The sequence below is a fragment of the Bufo gargarizans genome, chromosome 10 (genome assembly GCF_014858855.1).
Source record: "Bufo gargarizans isolate SCDJY-AF-19 chromosome 10, ASM1485885v1, whole genome shotgun sequence".
Taxonomy (NCBI): domain Eukaryota; kingdom Metazoa; phylum Chordata; class Amphibia; order Anura; family Bufonidae; genus Bufo; species Bufo gargarizans.
The window spans coordinates 38,262,218-38,283,284 of record NC_058089.1 but is presented as its reverse complement, the minus strand read 5'-3'; the positions used below and the strand labels follow the sequence as shown (position 1 = coordinate 38,283,284).

At 47.2% G+C, this 21,067-nt stretch overlaps 1 protein-coding gene across 5 annotated transcripts in view; it reads right to left on the bottom strand.

The window, feature by feature from the left end:
- LOC122920640 (solute carrier family 22 member 6-B-like) overlaps positions 1 to 21,067 on the bottom strand; it is a 94,116-nt gene that overhangs the window by 24,818 nt on the left and 48,231 nt on the right. For all 5 annotated transcript variants that reach the window (XM_044270303.1, XM_044270302.1, XM_044270306.1 and 2 more), the window contains 3 exons: positions 18,285 to 18,439; positions 17,340 to 17,508; positions 13,713 to 13,833 (listed from right to left, as the gene is read on the bottom strand). In XM_044270303.1, coding sequence (XP_044126238.1) covers positions 13,713 to 13,833; positions 17,340 to 17,508; positions 18,285 to 18,439 — 445 coding nt within the window. The remainder of the gene's footprint in view (positions 1 to 13,712; positions 13,834 to 17,339; positions 17,509 to 18,284; positions 18,440 to 21,067) is intronic.

Below are 21,067 nucleotides of genomic sequence, written 5' to 3'. Positions count from 1 at the left end.
TATGGGAAATGTAAAGTAATAACTATTTTGGGGGGTATTACTATTGTAGGGATGTGCTCTGGTAGGCAGGGTAAGCGGACGCAATACAGAGGCAAAACCACATTTGAAAAGCAAAAGTCAGTGTTTATTCACACAAAAAGGCAGAAAAGAAACGCAATACTTGGCAGGGCCCTGGTCCTTATTCACACTGCAGGAATCCTTGTGTTAATACACACAGCAAAAGTCCACAGAACTCTAAAAAACCCGTCACCTGGCAGTCCACAGCAGGCTTTAGGGTGCCTGGCTTCCAGCTGGCAGCTCTCATGCAGCTCTCAGCCTTGCAGTATGGCAGACCTCCTCAGCTCCCAAAACACAGAGCTCCACTATCACCTGGAGGTTCATTCCACACCCAGCTGAGCTGTTGGCTGGGCTTTTAAACCCCAGCCCAAAACCTGGCCTGGACGTGGGGAATAGCCACCCACCCTGCTCTTTGGCTGCTCCCAATAAGAACCAGCCCGGATTGGCTTTACAGCCACACTAAGTAAAACAGTGTCAGCGAGCACTAGCTGCCGCTGACACACAAAATTACCGGTTCTTATCTCACCGAGGCCAGGAACCTCAGTGACACGTACCTTCCGTCAATGACGGACCCCTGCGCCTTCCTACACAATCTACTATAAAAGTAGAGAAATGGAAATTTTTCTATTTTTTTTTGTAAATTTGCCATTTTTTTATAAATTAATTTTTTGGGCCTGGATAAGTAAAAGCGTTTTGAAGTTATCACCACATAAAGTGACACATGTCAGATTTTCTAAAGATGGGCTGGTCCTTAAGGTGAAAAATGGCCTGATAGGCTTAAACTATTATAAAATCCTCATCATTGGCCACTAGATGTCAGTATAACCTGTGTTTACAGGGGTAACTGCACTGCTTTTCAGCATCGAAAACATTGACACCATAAATGGGAACATTTATCCTCTATAATGATATATGGGGTAAAAAATCTTCATCTCCCAGTCTCTTCTGTGTATTTACTACACCGGGATGAAAATCAGATTTTCTCACCAGTTTTACTCCACTTCTTCTACCACCCCTTTTCTGTTAAACACCATCACCATCAGTGATGGGCACATTCCCCTGTAACAGTAATAAGTGCACAATCTGTAGCCACATCTTATTAATGGACACCACCCACACACCCAGGTCCGGCGCCCCCTGCGGTTTAAAAAAAAGCGTTGGTTAAGTGGCGGCCAGGCCGGTCCTGCCGCAAGTTTCTTTGAAATTTACGGCGGGCGCAGCCTGAAGAGAGGGACTGACAGGAGGGAAGCGCCTCTAGTGTAGCGTGGCCGAGCTCTGTTCGGTCCGCGGTACAGGAGCTTTTGTTTCCTGTACCGGGCCGGACTGACAGGAAGTGCTCACTTAGTGTGCACTTCCTTTCAGTCCGGCCGAGTACAAGCTCCTGTACCGCGGACCGAACAGAGCTCGGCCACGCTACACTAGAGGTGGGGGGGGGGGGAATGAGAGTGACAAGGGAGTGGGGGGGGGGGAATGAGAGTGACAAGGGAGTGGGGGGGGGGAATGAGAGTGACAAGGGAGTGGGGGGGGGGAATGAGAGTGACAAGAGAGTGGGGGGGGAATGAGAGTGACAAGGGAGTGGGGGGGAATGAGAGTGACAAGGGAGTGGGGGGGAATGAGAGTGACAAGGGAGTGGGGGGAATGAGAGTGACAAGGGAGTGGGGGGAAATGAGAGTGACAAGGGAGTGGGGGGAAATGAGAGTGACAAGGGAGTGGGGGGAAATGAGAGTGACAAGGGAGTGGGGGAAATGAGAGTGACAAGGGAGTGGGGGAAATGAGAGTGACAAGGGATGGGGGAAATGAGAGTGACAAGGGAGGGGGGAAATGAGAGTGACAAGGGGGGGGGTGAGAGTGATAAGGGCGGGGGGAAATGAGAGTGACAAGGGAGGGGGGAAATGAGAGTGACAAGGGAGGGGGGAAATGAGAGTGACAAGGGAGGGGGGAAGGAGAGTGACGAGGGAGGGGGAAGAGAGTAACAAGGGAGGGAGGGGGGAGAAGAGAGGGACAAGGGAGGGGGGAGAAGAGAGGGACAAGGGAGGGGGGAGAAGAGAGGGACAAGGGAGGGGGTCTTGCGGTCCTGCCGCAACTTTAAAAAAAAAAAAAATTTAAGTACGGTGGCGGGCCCTCTCCCGCACCGGGCGGGTGCAGCCTGAAGAGAGAAACTGACAGGAGGGAAGCGCCTCTAGTATAGAGTGGCCAAGCTCTGTTCGGTCCGCAGTACAGGAGCTTTTGTTTCCTGTACCAGGCCGGACTGACAGGAAGTGCACACTTAGTGTGCACTTTCTTTCAGTCCGGCTGGGTACAGGAAACAAATGCTTCTGTACCGCGGACCGAACAGAGCTCGGCCACCCTACACTAGAGGTGGGGGGGAATGAGAGTGACAAGGGAGGGGGGGGGATGAGAGTGACAAGAGGGGGGAATGAGAGTGACAAGGGAGGGGGGAAATGAGAGTGACAAGGGAGGGGGGAAATGAGAGTGACAAGGGAGGGGGGAAATGAGAGTAACAAGGGAGGGGGGAAATGAGAGTGACAAGGGAGGGAGGGAGGGGAATGAGAGTGACAAGGGAGGGAGGGAGGGGAATGAGAGTGACAAGGGAGGGAGGGAGGGAGGGGAATGAGAGTGACAAGGGAGGGAGGGGAATGAGAGTGACAAGGGAGGGAGGGAGGGGAATGAGAGTGACAAGGGAGAGGGGGGAATGAGAGTGACAAGGGAGAGGGGGGAATGAGAGTGACGAGGGAGAGGGGGGAATGAGAGTGACGAGGGAGAGGGGGGAATGAGAGTGACGAGGGAGGGGGGAGGGAGAGTGACAAGGGAGGGGGGGAGGGAGAGTGACAAGGGAGGGGGGGGGGAGAAGAGAGGGACAATGTTTAAAGTACGGCGGCGGGCCCTCTCCCGCACCGGGCGGGCACAGCCTGAAAAGAGGGACTGACAGGAGGGAAGCGCCTCTAGTGTAGCGTAGCCGAGCTCTGTTCGGTCCGCGGTACAGGAGCTTTTGTTTCCTGTACCCAGCCGGACTGACAGGAAGTGCACACTTAGTGTGCACTTCCTTTCAGTCCGGCTGGATACAGGAAACAAATGCTCCTTCACCGCGGACCGAACAGAGCTCGGCCACGCTACACTAGAGGTGGGGGGGGAATGAGAGTGACAAAGGAGGGGGGGAATGAGAGTGACAAGGGAGTGGGGGGAAATGAGAGTGACAAAGGAGGGGGGGGTGAGAGTGACAAAGGAGGGGGGGTGAGAGTGACAAGGGGGGGAAATGAGAGTGACAAGGGGGGAGGGGGGAAGAAAGTGACAAGGGAGGAAGGGGGAGAAGAGAGTGGCAGGGGAGTGGGTGGGAGAAGAGAGTGACAAGGGAGGGAGGGGGGTAGAAGAGAGTGACAAGGGAGGGGGAGAAGAGAGTGACAAGGGAGGGAGGGGGTAGAAGAGAGTGACAAGGGAGGGTGAGAGAAGAGAGTGACAAGGGAGGGGGAGAGAAGAGAGTGACAAGGGAGTGGGTGGGAGAAGAGAGTGACAAGGGAGGGGGAGAGAGGAGAGTGACATGGGAGGGGGGAGAGAAGAGAGTGACAAGGGAGGGGGGGGGGGGAGAAGAGAGTGACAAGGGAGTCCCCAGAGCCAGACCAAGAGCCAGACTGCAGCCAGAGACCAGATCATCTTATTGTCCTGGTGGTAAGTTTAATGTAGTGGTACTGGTGTCTATAGCCTGTTCCTGCAGAGAAAAGACACTGTGCAGTACTGGTGGTAAAGGAGCACTATAGTGCCAGGAAAACAAACTCATTTTTCTGGCACTATATAGCTGTTAGGAGTGGGGCACCCTCGTGTCCCCCTCCCACTGGGCTGAAGGGGTTAAAACCCCTTCAGCCACTTAACTTTCCCAAGCGCCGCCACTGGGAACTCTTCTCCCTGATCCTCCTCTCAGCTGCGCATGCGCACGCATTCAAAACTATGTTCCGCGTCTTCCCACTGTAATTTTCACAGTGAGAATCGCGGAAGCACCTCTAGCGGCTGTCAGGGAGACAGCTACAAGAAGCTTTATTAACCCTAAGGGAAACATAGCAGTTCTTTTAATTTAAATGCTGAGAAAGGGGTGGAACATATGTGATGTCATGATATGGGCAGATCATCTGATAAGGGGGTTGGGGGAGGAGGCAATTTTTATATTGCCTAGGGCGGCAAAAATCCTTGCACCGGCCCTGCACACACCCAACATGGGACTACAAAATCGCTGGGGCTTTGTCATATGCATCCTCCAATGTGCTGTACATGATACAAAGTGCCCAATGATGGCTTCTATATTGGAGAAACCTGGCAGAGTCTCCATGTGAGGATGAATTTGCATAGGCACACAATAAAGGAAAATTTGGACACCTGTGGGGAGACACTACTTTGGACTAGACCCCAGTATTACGGACTTAAAAGTCTTTATACTGAAATACAATTTTAAGACAAACGGGAGAAAGATCTGGGAACTCCAACTGATAACGTTCTAATCATTAAAAAGAGGACACAACCTAACACCTGGATTTAGGACTCCTTGCATGGACACCTTTCCTCCACCTCCCCTTTAGGCCTCATGCACACAACCGTTTTTTTTTAAGGTCCGCAAAAAACTGTTTCCGTTGTTCCGTGATCCGTGACCGTTTTTTCATCCGTGGGTTTTCCTTGATTTTTGGAGGATCCAAAACGAGTGTTTTTCAGTCACTTATTTCTGGGGTGATCGACGGCCATTTTGTGTCTTGTGGTGTGCCAGCACAAGCTGCCACCAAGTGCATTTAACCCTCAATGGTGTGGTTGTGTTTTGGCTAAATCCTACATCAGGGTGAAGCTTTCACACCAAGTGCATTTAACCAGCAATAGTCTGGTTATTTTTTGGCCATATACTACATCAGGGGCAAGCTGCGCCTGTCACCAAGTGCATTTAACCCTCAATGGTGTGGTTGTTTTTTGGCTAAATCCTACATCAGGGTGAAGCTGTCACACCAAGTGCATTTTAACCAGCAATAGTCTGTTTATTTTTTGGCCATATACTACATTGGGGGCAAGCTGCGCCTGTCACCAAGTGCATTTAACCCTCAGTAGTGTGGTTGGTCAAGCTGTCACACCAAGTGCATTTAACCATCAATAGTGTGGTTATTTTTTGGCCATATCCCAGTCTAATTCTGTCAGTAAACGTATACCTGTCACCCAGCGCCTAAATACTAGGCCTCAAATTTATATCCCGCTAAATCTGTCGTTACTGGTGTGGCTGGTCAAGTTATTTAGTGTCCGTCAAAGCACAGTTTTTGTTCTGGGTTGAAATACAATTCCCAATTTAGCAATTTCTTAATTTAGTGGTTTCCGCTGTATCAGAGCTATTTTAAATCTATCCCTAAAAGGGTATATAAGATTCAAGGTGCACATAGGGTCATTCTGAATAACTTCACACACACGCTACTGTGCATTTCCAAGTCTAATTCTGTCCGTAAACGTATACCTGTCACCCAGCGTCTAAATACTAGGCCTCAAATTTATATTCAGCTAAATCTGTGGTTACTGCTGTGCCTTTATTAGTGTAATACGGTACCTAAATAGATAGCCAGATAGTGTTAGGTGTCTGTAAAAAAAGGCCTGAATTTGAATTCAATACATTGGGCCAAATAATATTTTTGTTGTTGTGGTGAACGATAACAATGAGGAAAACATCTGGTGGTGTTAGTGGACCCTCTGGTGCTGGGAGAGGACGTGGCCGTTCTGCCACATCCACACGTCCTAGTGTACCAACTACCTCAGGTCCCAGTAGCCGCCAGAATTTACAGCGATATTTGGTGGGGCCCAATGCCGTTCTAAGGATGGTAAGGCCTGAGCAGGTACAGGCATTAGTCAATTGGGTGGCCGACAGTGGATCCAGCACGTTCACATTATCTCCCACCCAGTCTTCTGCAGAAAGCGCACAGATGGCGCCTGAAAACCAAGCCCATCAGTCTGTCACATCACCCCCATGCATACCAGGGAAACTGTCTGAGCCTCAAGTTATGCAGCAGTCTCTTATGCTGTTTGAAGACTCCGCTGGCAGGGTTTCCCAAGGGCATCCACCTAGCCCTTCCCCAGCGGTGGAAGACATAGAATGCACTGACGCACAACCACTTATGTTTCCTGATGGTGAGGACATGGGAATACCACCTCAGTACGTCTCTGATGATGATGAAACACAGGTGCCAACTGCTGGGTCTTTCTGCAGTGTTCAGACTGAACAGGAGGTCAGGGAGGAAGACTGGGTGGAAGACGATGCAGGGGACGATGAGGTCCTAGACCCCACATGGAATGAAGGTCGTGCCACTGACTTTCACAGTTCGGAGGAAGAGGCAGTGGTGAGACCGAGCCAACAGCGTAGCAAAAGAGGGAGCAGTGGGCAAAAGCAGAACACCCGCCGCCAAGAGACTCCGCCTGCTACTGACCGCCGCCATCTGGGACCGAGCACCCCAAAGGCAGCTTCAAGGAGTTCCCTGGCATGGCACTTCTTCAAACAATGTGCTGACGACAAGACCCGAGTGGTTTGCACGCTGTGCCATTAGAGCCTGAAGCGAGGCATTAACGTTCTGAACCTTAGCACAACCTGCATGACCAGGCACCTGCATGCAAAGCATGAACTGCAGTGGAGTAAACACCTTAAAACCAAGGAAGTCACTCAGGCTCCCCCTGCTACCTCTTCTGCTGCTGCCGCCTCGGCCTCTTCTGCTGCTGCCGCCTCGGCCTCTTCTGCTGCTGCCGCCTCGGCCTCTTCCTCCGCCTCTGGAGGAACGCTGGCACCTGCCACCCAGCAAACAGGGGATGTACCACCAACACCACCACCTCCGTCACCAAGCATCTCAACCATGTCACACGGCAGCGTTCAGCTCTCCATCTCACAAACATTTGAGAGAAAGCGTAAATTCCCACCTAGCCACCCTCGATCCCTGGCCCTGAATGCCAGCATTTCTAAACTACTGGCCTATGAAATGCTGTAATTTAGGCTGGTGGACACAGACAGCTTCAAACAGCTCATGTCGCTTGCTGTCCCACAGTATTTTGTTCCCAGCCGCCACTACTTCTCCAAGAGAGCCGTGCCTTCCCTGCACAACCAAGTATCCGATAAAATCAAGTGTGCACTGCGCAACGCCATCTGTGGCAAGGTCCACCTAACCACAAATACGTGGACCAGTAAGCACGGCCAGGGACGCTATATCTCCCTAACTGCACACTGGGTAAATGTAGTGGCAGCTGGGCCCCAGGCGGAGAGCTGTTTGGCGCATGTCCTTCCGCCGCCAAGGATCGCAGGGCAACATTCTTTGCCTCCTGTTGCCACCTCCTCCTACTCAGCTTCCTCCTCCTCCTCTTCTTCTACCTGCTCATCCAGTCAGCCACACACCTTCACCACCAACTTCAGCACAGCCCTGGGTAAACATCAGCAGGCCATTCTGAAACTCATATGTTTGGGGGACAGGCCCCACACCGCACAGGAGTTATGGCGGGGTATAGAACAACAGACCGACGAGTGGTTGCTGCCGGTGAGCCTCAAGCCCGGCCTGGTGGTGTGCGATAATGGGCGAAATCTCGTTGCAGCTCTGGGACTAGCCGGTTTGACGCACATCCCTTGCCTGGCGCATGTGCTGAATTTGGTGGTGCAGAAGTTCATTCACAACTACCCCGACATGTCAGAGCTGCTGCATAAAGTGCGGGCCGTCTGTTCGCGCTTCCGGTGTTCACATCCTGCCGCTGCTCGCCTGTCTGCGCTACAGCGTAACTTCGGCCTTCCCGCTCACTGCCTCATATGCGACGTGCCCACCAGGTGGAACTCCACCTTGCACATGCTGGACAGACTGTGCGAGCAGCAGCAGGCCATAGTGGAGTTTCAGCTGCAGCACGCACGGGTCAGTCGCACTGCGGAACAGCACCACTTCACCACCAATGACTGGGCCTCCATGCGAGACCTGTGTGCCCTGTTGCGCTGTTTCGAGTACTCCACCAACATGGCCAGTGGCGATGACGCCATTATCAGCGTTACAATACCACTTCTATGTCTCCTTGAGAAAACACTTAGGGCGATGATGGAAGAGGAGGTGGCCCAGGAGGAGGAGGAGGAGGAGGAAGAGGGGTCATTTTTAGCACTTTCAGGCCAGTCTCTTCGAAGTGACTCAGAGGGAGGTTTTTTGCAACAGCAGAGGCCAGGTACAAATGTGGCCAGCCAGGGCCCACTACTGGAGGACGAGGAGGAGGTGGAGGAGGATGAGGATGAAGCATGGTCACAGCGGGGTGGCACCCAACGCAGCTCGGGCCCATCACTGGTGCGTGGCTGGGGAGAAAGGCAGGACGATGACGATACGCCTCCCATAGAGGACAGCTTGTCCTTACCTCTGGGCAGCCTGGCACACATGAGCGACTACATGCTGCAGTGCCTGCGCAACGACAGCAGAGTTGCCCACATTTTAACGTGTGCGGACTACTGGGTTGCCACCCTGCTGGATCCACGGTACAAAGACAATGTGCCCACCTTACTTCCTGCACTGGAGCGTGATAGGAAGATGCGCGAGTACAAGCGCACGTTGGTAGACGCGCTACTGAGAGAATTCCCAAATGTCACAGGGGAACAAGTGGAAGCCCAAGGCCAAGGCAGAGGAGGAGCAAGAGGTCGCCAAGGCAGCTGTGTCACGGCCAGCTCCTCTGAGGGCAGAGTTAGCATGACAGAGATGTGGAAAAGTTTTGTCAACACGCCACAGCTAACTGCACCACCACCTGATACGCAACGTGTTAGCAGGAGGCAACATTTCACTAACATGGTGGAACAGTACGTGTGCACACCCCTCCACGTACTGACTGATGGTTCGGCCCCATTCAACTTCTGGGTCTCTAAATTGTCCACGTGGGCAGAGCTAGCCTTTTATGCCTTGGAGGTGCTGGCCTGCCCGGTGGCCAGCGTTTTGTCTGAACGTGTATTCAGCACAGCAGGGGGCGTCATTACAGACAAACGCAGCCGCCTGTCTACAGCCAATGTGGACAAGCTGACGTTCATAAAAATGAACCAGGCATGGATCCCACAGGACCTGTCCATCCCTTGTGCAGATTAGACATTAACTACCTCCCCTTAACCATATATTATTGTACTCCAGGGCACTTCCTCATTCAATCCTATTTTTATTTTCATTTTACCATTATATTGCGAGGCTACCCAAAGTTGAATGAACCTCTCCTCTGTCTGGGTGCCGGGGCCTAAATATATGACAATGGACTGTTGCAGTGGTGGCTGACGTGAAGCCTGATTCTCTGCTATGACATGCAGACTAATTCTCTGCTGACATGAAGACAGATTCTCTGTTACGGGACCTCTCTCCTCTGCCTGGGTGCCGGGGCCTAAATATCTGAGAATGGACTGTTCCAGTGGTGGGTGACGTGAAGCCAGATTCTCTGCTATGGGACCTCTCTCCAATTGATATTGGTTAATTTTTATTTCTTTTGTTTTTATTTTTATTTTTATTAATTTCCCTTTCCACATTTGTTTGCAGGGGATTTACCTACATGTTGCTGCCTTTTGCAGCCCTCTAGCCCTTTCCTGGGCTGTTTTACAGCCTTTTTAGTGCCGAAAAGTTCGGGTCCCCATTGACTTCAATGGGGTTCGGGTTCGGGACAAAGTTCGGATCGGGTTCGGATCCCGAACTCGAACATTTCCGGGAAATTCGGCCGAACTTCTCGAACCCGAACATCCAGGTGTCCGCTCAACTCTAGTAGTTGCACTAGAGTTGCAATCGGAATTGCAACTCTAGTGCAATTCCGATACCATTAGCACTTTTGACAATGGCCAGTTCATGGGGTGCAGATCTGAGATCAGATGGCCAGTCCGTCTCAAAAGTGTGGTGTGCTCCTGAGGCAGTTAAACCTTTCCACATGCAGTAAAGTCTGTTGCCATTAACAAGCATTTACCTTACTGTCTGTCCAGCACAGCCTTTTTAGTGGTTCTCAATCTGTTCTAGTCCAGCTGTTTTTCGGAAAGCTTTCAGTCTCAAGTAATCAGTAATCAAGGCGGTCAGGACCAACCTGTCTCCCTGGCAGCCAAACTAAGACTGACAAATTTAAAGGGAAGCTGTCATCGGTATTTTGTGTATAGAGCTGAGGACATGGGTTGCTAGATGGCCGCTAGCACATCCGCAATACCCAGTCCCCATAGCTCTGTGTGCTTTTATTGTGTAAAAAAAAAAACGATTTTATACATATGCAAAGTAACCTGAGAGGAATCCTGTCCCTGACTCATCTCACGTACAGGACTCATCTCAGGTTAATTTGCATATCTATCAAATCGTTTTTTTACACAATAAAAGCACACAGAGCTATGGGGACTGGATATTGCGGATGTGCTAGCGGCGATCTAGCAGCCCATGTCCTCAGCTCTATACACAAAACCCCAGTGACAGGTTCCCTTTAACTATTTGCTGTCTATATACAATCATTTTGGGATTTACAGTGCACAAGAAAAAATACTTTCACCATTTAAATGCTTGGGTAGGGAATCATAACTAGCGACGATCCACTACAATTTTAACCCTTTAGCAGTGATCCACTGGGTCACTGCATGGGGAAAAAATGTTGCACTAGTGGTTTAAACCTGCTAAAGAATCACAAACATATATAAAAAAAACAGCTAGGTAGTCTTTTGTTCACAGTCCCCAATTATAGCCCAAAAGTTTTCAGACCCCATAGATTGAATTACTGGGTATACATGCAGGGCTGTCGTTAGAGATTTCTGGGACTCATACAGGAAAAAAAAACATCTCCATTTCCTAGCTCTCTAAGAGCCCCAAGGGTAATTTGTTTTATGTAAGCAGGGAAAAAACTGCATGTTTGTAGTGCTGCCGATATGGTGGCAAAATATGAAGGTATTTTTAAACTGATTTCCAATTTTTCTAAACTGTTGGCATACTATTAGGACTTGCCATCATATTTTGAGCAATGAGGTTTGTATTTAGGGACACTGCTGGGAATAAAGAATGAAGGGAACACACCCCTGGTGTAGCACTCAGTTGTATCCCTGCACAGTGGTGCCCCAATACTCTCTGTGCAGGGTACTGCAGACAGACCCATTGAAGAGACTGGGGCCGGCTACGGTTCCCTGTACAGCCGGTTACCAGCAGTCCCACTGTGTATAGGTCATTTATAACATCAGCTTTAACCAGTGTCAATTACAAACCTATCAAACATTTAACCAAAGCAAATTATTACCCACTATCACGTTGCTACTGAAGAGAACACTGCTACTGAAAATTAATTATTATTTTATTACACAAATGAAAATCACGTTGTGTCTCAATAAGCAGTGGAAGGGATTGATAAATCTGTTTACATCATTAAAGGGCTTCTATTACACCCCCCCCCCCCCCCCCCAAAATCATTTTCCATTTTTCGGCATATTAAAATCCTTATTGTACAACTATTCCCTATATAGGACTCTTACCTTGTTCTGTGGCTTAGTTTCATAAAAAAAAATCGAGCTTTTAAAATAAGCAAATTACTTCACTACCAGCAAGTAGGGCGTCTACTTGTTGGTAGCCGCCGCATCCTCCTTTTAAAAAAACGCCCCCTCCTCCAGTTGATTGACAGGGCCAGCGAGCGCTCTCCTCCTCCGGCTGGCCCTGTCTGCAATTCAAATCCCGCGCCTGCATCTTACGTGTCTTCATTCGGCGCAGGCGCTCTGAGAGAAGGACGCTCGCTTCCTCAGTGTGCCTACGCCGATGACGTCTTCTCTTTCGGGTTTAGAGGTGACGTCATCGGCGCAGGCGCACTGAGGGAGTGCTGAGGAAGCGAGCGTCCTTCTCTCAGAGTGCCTGCGCCGAATGAAGACACGTAAGGTGCAGGCGCGGGATTTGAATTGCAGACAGGGCCAGCCGGAGGAGGAGAGCGCTCGCTGGCCCTGTCAATCAGCTGGAGGAGGGGGTGTTTTTTTAAAAGGAGGATGCGGCGGCTAGTAACAAGTAACCGCCCTACTTGCTGGTAGTGAAGTAATTTGCATATTTTAAAAGCTCAATTTTTAATGAAACAAAGCCACAGAACAAGGTAAGAGCCCTATATAGGGAATAGTCATACAATAAGGATTTTAATATGCCCAAAAATGAAAAATGAGTTTGGGGGGGGGGGGGGGGGTGACTGAAGCCCTTTAAGCTTATACCAATGTTGCTTTTCCAAAAAGCTACCATACCTGCATTGTTACATCCAGAGTCATATCTCAATATCCTGGACTAGTGGCTTGCTAGCACCCCCAGCATCCGAGGCACTCAACCTGTTACCGATTCTTAGCTATGCCCCTAGTTACACCTCCTTCAAAAGCTGCCTTGGACCCTTGCAAAACATGTAAGAATGTGTCTTTGCACCTATTTTTGTAATCTGTAGGGACATTTTTCCCATTATTTACTGGCTGCAGATTCACACATTATTGTATGAGTTATGTACACATGCAACATCTTTTTTGTAAGGATTTCTACTTTTTTGTAATATATTTGTGTACTCAAGGGCCCCATATTTTTGCAGTATTTTCTTTTATATATTGAGATTTGTGCGCCAATCAATATTACCTACTGTAGGTTACTGCAAGGAGAGCAGAAAAGTAGGAGGAGATCTAGGAAAAATCTGTTAGTATTCAATGCACATTCCATCACAATTGCATGCCGGGCTAATGCCAGTTTTCAGTGTTGTCTATTGGTATACATGTACACTAGTCTTGTGGGGCAGATGAAAGAGAAGTGGAGGCTATTTTCAGTTGACATTACTTAATACTTTAACTGTACATAATAAATGTTGACGCACAACAAGCGAACCCTAAGGTAGGTACTAGTGTCACTATGTGTCCTGAATAGTGTGTTGATACTATATATCTACACCAAATACAAACAGAATCCATGCCAATTAGGGACAGTATCCATACTAATTAGGGAAACTCTGTATAGCACTTCCCTACCTGAGAAGTAGGGTTTGCTGTGTGGCGAGTTAACGTTTATTACTTATAGTGATAGTATTACTCATGCTATGTCAACTGAACAGGAACTGAGCTGGTAGAGCTCCCAATATTTCAGCTGAACATGAACTGAGCTGGTAGAGTACACACCATGCCAACCGGGCAGTAACTAAGCTGGTAGAGCTCATGATATGTCAGCTGAACATGAACTGAGCTGGTAGAGTACACACCATGTCAAGCAAACAGTAACCGAGCTGGTACAGCACATGCGTCAACTGAACATGAACTGAGCAGGTAGAGCACACACCATGTCAACTGAGCATGAACTGAGCTGGTTGACCACACACCATGTCAACCGAACAGGAACTAAGCTGGTAGAGCACACGCTATGTCAACTGAGCATGAACTGAGCATGAACTGAGCTGGTAGAGCACACACCATGTCAATCGAACAGGAACTAAGCTGGTAGAGTACACGCTATGTCAAGTGGTGATGAACTGAGCTGGTAGAGCACACACCATGTCAACATGGCTAGCAAGTTGTGATACATTTATCATGCCTCAAGTGCCATTTTTATAAATTAGTCAAAACCTGTGACCTTTTTTCAGAAGTTATACGTTTCTGCATTCTTTGACACGTTTGCTAAATCTTCCTATCTGTGCTTTATAGGCTTTTCTACTATCAGAAGCAAACACTTTCCACTAGACTTTACCTCAAGAGTGATAAAAGTTCCATCTCTTTCCCCATTGATCCTTGCTGCTCGATTTAGGTTCCAAAGGGCTTGTTGTGAACGTTTATTGAGGGCAAGCCAACGGTACGATTCTGGGACCCACCTGTTTTCGGTGAATGTTAGAGAGGGATGTAAATGACGGAAACAACTTAGAAAGATTAAAGAATGGTTGTCACATATTCCCTTAAATTAAGGTTTCCCCTTTCTAAAGCTCATTTTATTTGCCTTGTGTGGCAATTAGCAAATTAGCAACATTTTCTCACTTGTGTAGTTGTGTTAGAGAATGTTACCTCTCCCCATTCAGACAGTGGGTCCATGGTGGCAGCAATGGTTTTGCTGGGCCCTGGTATCAGCATTCCTCCTCTTTGCCAATGACAACTAGTGCTTATATATTATTTTCTTCCTGGTAGTCTAGGCCTCACCAACTGTTTGAGTGGCTTATTCCTGATTGTTTGTCTGCCTGTTCTCTGTTAGGCTGGTTTCACACGGGCGTTGCGGAAAAATGTGCGGGTGCGTTGCGGAAACACCCGCGATTTTTCCGCGCGAGTGCAAAACATCGTAATGCGTTTTGCACTCGCGTGAGAAAAATCGCGCATGTTTGGTACCCAAACCCGAACTTCTTCACAGAAGTTCGGGCTTGGGATTGATGTTCTGAAGATTGTATTATTTTCCCTTATAACATGGTTATAAGGGAAAATAATAGCATTCTGAATACAGAATGCATAGTATAATAGTGCTGGAAGGGTTAAAAAAAAAAAAAAAGTTAACTCACCTTATCCCCATGATCGTGTAGATCCCGGTCTGTTCTTTAGCTGTGGGCTGAATGACCTTTGGTGATGTCAGATCACATGCTCCAATCACATGGTCCATCACCATGGTGATGGAGCATGTGATCTGACATCACCACAGGTCCTTTAGCCACAGCTAAAGAACAGACCGACCGGGAACTAGGCGATCATGGGGATAAGGTGAGTTAACTTTTTTTTTTTTTTTTAACCCTCCCAGCACTATTATACTAAGCATTCTGTAGTCAGAATGCTATTATTTTCCCTTATAACCATGTTATAAGGGAAAATAATACAGTGAATAGACTGTCACCTAGAACCCATGCATGGAAATCGCACCGCATCCGCACTTGCTTGTGGATGCTTGCGATTTTCACGCAACCCCATTCATTTCTATGGGGCCTGCGTTACGTGAAAAACGCTGAATATAGAACATGCTGCGATTTTCACGCAACGCATAAGTAATGCGTGAAAATCACCGCTCATGTGAACAGCCCCATAGAAATGAATGGGTCAGGATTCAGTGCGGGTGCAATGCGTTCAACTCACGCATCGCACCCGCGCGGAAATCTCGCCCGTGTGAAAGGGGCCTTAAGGCTGCTGTTCCTTCAGCACCCTTCCCCCTAATACTCGACATTCTCTGGACTGTGACCTGATAATTCAATCGAGAAAGTCCATACTTATTTTGTGGAAGATTCTTTTGTGCTCCGCACAACAGTCAAGCCAACGCCAAACTGGCTTAGAGTAACTACTCCTCTGGTGAGAAGCAGAACATATCGATTTCTATCATCTGTGGCAGACTCAAGTCAGATTTTAAGAATATTATAATTATTTTTGTGTCTGTAATGATTGAGAACTGTTTAGAATACAATACCCTAGTTTTTATTATACATTTGCTCTAAGATAGCTCTAGAATGTTAAGATGGGTCGATCTTCTTTCATTATAATAATTCAACATCCTAAAAATATACACAGTTGAGTCACATTATTATGACCACCACCTAATATCCAGAGTAAATGCTGTATGCAGCACCGACAGCAGCTCTTGGTAGGTTGTCATAGGTATCTGGAGCCATGCTGACTGCAGTGCATCCCACGGCTGGTGGTGGATGCACGTGTCACGGTGGGGAGTGGGGGAAACCCCCCACCGTACAATGTAGGGAATTTGGGAAAGCAACTCGGCCTGAATGCTGGGGTATAGGTCAGGAAAAGGAGACGACCAGTTCATTTACAACAGAGAAGGACGAGGGGACGCACCAAAACGATGTAATCTGCGATGTCATCCCCTTGTCTTCCGTTTGTTTCTATTCCTTTACCTATCCTCACTTGTTGTTTTGAGTATGGTGTGTGATGTACAGAGTGTTTGTAGTATGTCATTTGGTGTTCCATGTCTGGTCTATTTGGTGTTTGTAGTCCAGCATGGTTGTTTCACATTTCCCCTGTTTGTGTGTACCTCCAGTGGTTGTGGTGCGGACAGCTCGTTCCTTTTAGTTGTTGTGGGCAGGTTAGTGATGTTGTGGTCCTGTGGTCTGTTGTCTTTCTTTGTTTGCTTCTCTCCTTGCACCTAGGCCTGCTGGAGACTCCGGTTCATCCGTGTTGTGGATGAACTGGTCATCTCTGTTTCCTGAACTTTACCCCAGGGATCATCAGGGCCCGTTAGGGTCCGAGGTTCTGGTCCATGAGCCCTCCTACCATCTGGGTTCGCTCATGCGATTAGGGGGTTAGGGCAAGGATTAAAGATGCTATAGGAGGTTACCTGCTCCCTGTTCCCAGTATCCAGGCCTAATTGCTTTCTCAAATTCCCTACATTGTACGGTGGGGGTTTCCCCCACTCCCACCGTGACAGCATCGTAGAGGATCTACAGAGAAAACACAACTATCGAGGTGGTCCCACAGATTTTCGGTTGGGTTCAAGTCTGGGGAATTAGGGGGCCAGGGTTGCACTTAAAAGTCTTGGTCATGCTCCTCTATCCAATGTCGGACATTTCTAGCCATGTGACATGTAACATTGTTTTGCTAGATGTTTTCATCCGCCCCAGAGAAGAAAATCAGCATGTACAGGTGTACATCATCTGCAAGGATGGATTCATACGCAATTCAGTTGAGAGTGCCTTCCACATGAAAGAGAGAGCCCAGAGAATGCCTTTAAAACATCCCTCAGACCATACCGCTGCCACTTCTGGCAATGTTTGCAGGGTGTTTGTTCTCTGATGTTTCTCGCCTGATAAGTCAACATCTATTCGTTCGATGAAGAAAATGTAACTTATTGGAGAAGACAACCCTTTACCAATCACCAGAGGTCCAAGTCCGATATTGCCGCCGAAAATGAGACCTGATGCAACTTTGTTAGCAGAAATGCAATCTGCTAGCCCCCTGGTTCATTTTGGAGGTGAGCTGTTCCACGGTAGCATGTCGGTCTACTCCTGCACACCTTTTTAGCTGGCGTACACCTTTCACATCAATGGCACGTGGTGCTCCACAGTTTCCACACTTATTCGCACTGGTGCCATTTGTCCACTCACAATACACTTTCACCCCAGCAGCACGCAAACAATTCACAAATTGCGCAGTTGGAAAAATTGCTCCTTCTGTCTATGACAGCAATGAGGGATATGCATGCAGACAGCTTCTTACACACCTTATATACCCACCAAACCAGTTAATGATGCGTAACTTCCATCATGAGGTACCCATACATGCTGTCAACATCAAAAGTAGGAAGTGGTCATAATAATGTGACTGCTGTGAATATGCTCTGTGCATTTTTCACACATTTCTATAGCTAAACATTTGTCTCAATACTTTTTTTTAAATCATTACCTACCATACAAAAATAGGGAATATGAAGTAGGGTAATGAGAGTGCCAACTGCAGCCAGCGCCAGTCTGTTATAACATAAGCCACTGCTGCTAGGATAATTTGTCCGAAGGTTAGACAGACTCCTTGAACAGTTGATACAGTTGGGCGATATTTCTTTGGAATCCATTCAATAGCTGCAAGAAGTGAGAGCTTCAGTGATGGTGACATTTCTATATTACTTCATCTACTTCTACCACTGTGGTTTATGTGCAACATTGGCTTTTATGAAGGTAATAAGTGTGGATACTAATGTCCCAACTCATGGGAAATCTGCCAAAAGCAATAGTGTCAGTCCAAAAATATAGCTGCAGAGGTCGATGGACCTCTAGAAGATTGTGTGGGTGCTTTTGTGTCACTTGGTGAGTCCGTGTGTAGGGGAAATTATTATTTTATATATGTACATATTATTTTCTCTTACACTTCTCTCCATTGGGACCTTATTTTGCAAAATGGTCTCTAGTCAGCATTCCCATCAAATGTACACAGTGGGAGAAGAAGAGTTTTTCCAAAAATATTAATGGTATATAGGACTCTGAGTTCAAATCAGTATTTTATTTACTTTTTTGTTCTCTACCATCCCCACCACTGTGTACACACAAATAGGCCGCACAATGGGAGGACTCCTAAGCGCGAGCACATAATGGAGAGGACTCCAGGACCCATCACATGGCCAGTTTGAGGCTGCACAGTGGGGGACAAAAGTAAATATAAAAATGTTACTGATTTGAACTCTGTGTCCACCTCTCCACAATACACCAGGAGGGTCTTAAGTTGGTGAAAGGATGAGGACAAGAATAGGGGACCCTTGTTACTATTAATACATTTTTCAAACCAATATCATATTTATACAGAATTTTCCTTTGAAATTTAGTTATTTTAAAAACTCTAGCATAAATGAACACTGACTTACTTAGACCAAGGTCATTAATGAGGAGGCCACAAATCCCCATGCCAGTCATAAAGCGGAAGATACAGTAGGCAGTGAAATTAGGTGAGAATGCCGCACCAGTTCCCATTGTCGCTACCTGCAAAAGACAGCCTAGGATGATGGTTCGTCTCCCATACCTGCAACATATGAGAAGTCAGTAAATTTGTACAAATAAAATACAATTCGAAATACAGCATTTGTCTCATTTTGGATGTGGCTGTACAACAAGAATACTATGGGATAATGAAACTACAATAATGCCTAAGGCTACGGCCAAATGGTCAGATTTCTGACTGCGGTTTTGGATGCCAAAACCAGGAGTAGATCATAAAAAGAAGGAAAGTATAAAGGCCAGTTAAAGGGGTTGTCCGGGTTTAGAGCTGAACCCGGACATATCCTTATTTTCACCTAGGCAGCCCCCCTGAGGTCACCGAACATACTGCCGGGCGGAAGTCTCCGCTTGGCAGTGTGTTATGATAAACAAAAGAGCCCTTGCCCTGTGTGATCTAGTGCATGAACTGCTCCGATGCTCATGTCAGGGGGGCTGCCGGGGTGAAAATGGAGGTATGTCTGGGTTCAGCTCTGAACACGGACAACCCCTTTAAGGCTACATTGACATCTGTGTATTTGCTGAATCAGTCAGGGGATCAGCAACAACGCATCAGGTATACAGGTCCTTCTCAAATAATTAGCATATTGTGATAAAGTTCATTATTTTCTGTAATGTACTGATAAACATTAGACTTTCATATATTTTAGATTCATTACACACAACTGAAGTAGTTCAAGCCTTTTATTGTTTTAATATTGATGATTTTGGCATACAGCTCATGAAAACCCAAAATTCCTATCTAAAAAAATTTGCATATTTCATCTGACCAATAAAAGAAAAGTGTTTTTAATACAAAAAAAGTCAACCTTCAAATAATTATGTTCAGTTATGCACTCAATACTTGGTCGGGAATCCTTTTGCAGAAATGACTGCTTCAATGCGGCGTGGCATGGAGGCAATCAGCCTGTGGCACTGCTGAGGTGTTATGGAGGCCCAGGATGCTTCGATAGCGGCCTTAAGCTCATCCAGAGTGTTGGGTCTTGCGTCTCTCAACTTTCTCTTCCCAATATCCCACAGATTCTCTATGGGGTTGAGGTCAGGAGAGTTGGCAGGCCAATAGAGCACAGTGATACCATGGTCAGTGAACCATTTACCAGTGGTTTTGGCACTGTGAGCAGGTGCCAGGTCGTGCTGAAAAATGAAATCTTCATCTCCATAAAGTTTTTCAGCAGATGGAAGCATGAAGTGCTCCAAAATTTCCTGATAGCTAGCTGCATTGACCCTGCCCTTGATAAAACACAGTGGACCAACACCAGCAGCTGACATGGCACCCCAGACCATCACTGACTGTGGGTACTTGACACTGGACTTCAGGCATTTTGGCATTTCCCTCTCCCCAGTCTTCCTCCAGACTCTGGCACCTTGATTTCCGAATGACATGCAAAATTTGCTTTCATCCGAAAAAAGTACTTTGGACCACTGAGCAACAGTCCAGTGCTGCTTCTCTGTAGCCCAGGTCAGGCGCTTCTGCCGCTGTTTCTGGTTCAAAAGTGGCTTGACCTGGGGAATGCGGCACCTGTAGCCCATTTCCTGCACACGCCTGTACACGGTGGCTCTGGATGTTTCTACTCCAGACTCAGTCCACTGCTTCCGCAGGTTCCCCAAGGTCTGGAATCGGTCCTTCTCCACAATCTTCCTCAGGGTCCGGTCACCTCTTCTCGTTGTGCAGCGTTTTCTGCCACACTTTTTCCTTCCCACAGACTTCCCACTGAGGGGCCTTGATACAGCACTCTGGGAACAGCCTATTCGTTCAGAAATTTCTTTCTGTGTCTTACCCTCTTGCTTGAGGGTGTCAATGATGGCCTTCTGGACAGCAGTCAGGTCGGCAGTCTTACCCATGATTGTGGTTTTGAGTAATGAACCAGGCTGGGAGTTTTTAAAAGCCTCAGGAATCTTTTGCAGGTGTTTAGAGTTAATTAGTTGATTCAGATGATTAGGTTAATAGCTCATTTAGAGAACCTTTTCATGATATGCTAATTTTTTTAGATAGGAATTTTGGGTTTTCATGAGCTGTATGCCAAAATCATCAATATTAAAACAATAAAAGGCTTGAACTACTTCAGTTGTGTGTAATGAATCTAAAACATATGAAAGTCTAATGTTTATCAGTACATTACAGAAAATAATGAACTTTATCACAATATGCTAATTTTTTTAGAAGGACCTGTATAATAGAACGGATTCAGAATGGATCCAGTTGTATTATTATCTCCCAAATGAACAAGACGGATCTATAAATCCATCAATGGGCGCCAGATACATTTTTTATGTCCAAAAAAACAGATCCTGCACTATTGACTTACATTGTATTTCATACTGGATCCGTCTTGATCAGTATCCCATGACACACTCAAAAACGCTGCTTGCATAGCTTTTGTGTGCGTCATGGGAATGCAACACTCCGTTTAGTTCAGTTTTGTCCCCATTGACAATGAATGGGGGCAAAACGGAAGCGTTTTTTTCTCGCTATTGAGATCCTCAACGCTAATGTGAAAGTAGCCTAAGACTTCTCTTTTTTTATTTTTTTTATTTACTCCCCATTTTGCCTTCTAAAACTGCATGCAGAAACCTGATCGTTTGGTCATATCCTTATGGAAAAAAGTTGCAGAAAAACAAGTTGGAAATGTTTGCAAAAGTTAAGATTGCTTTTGAC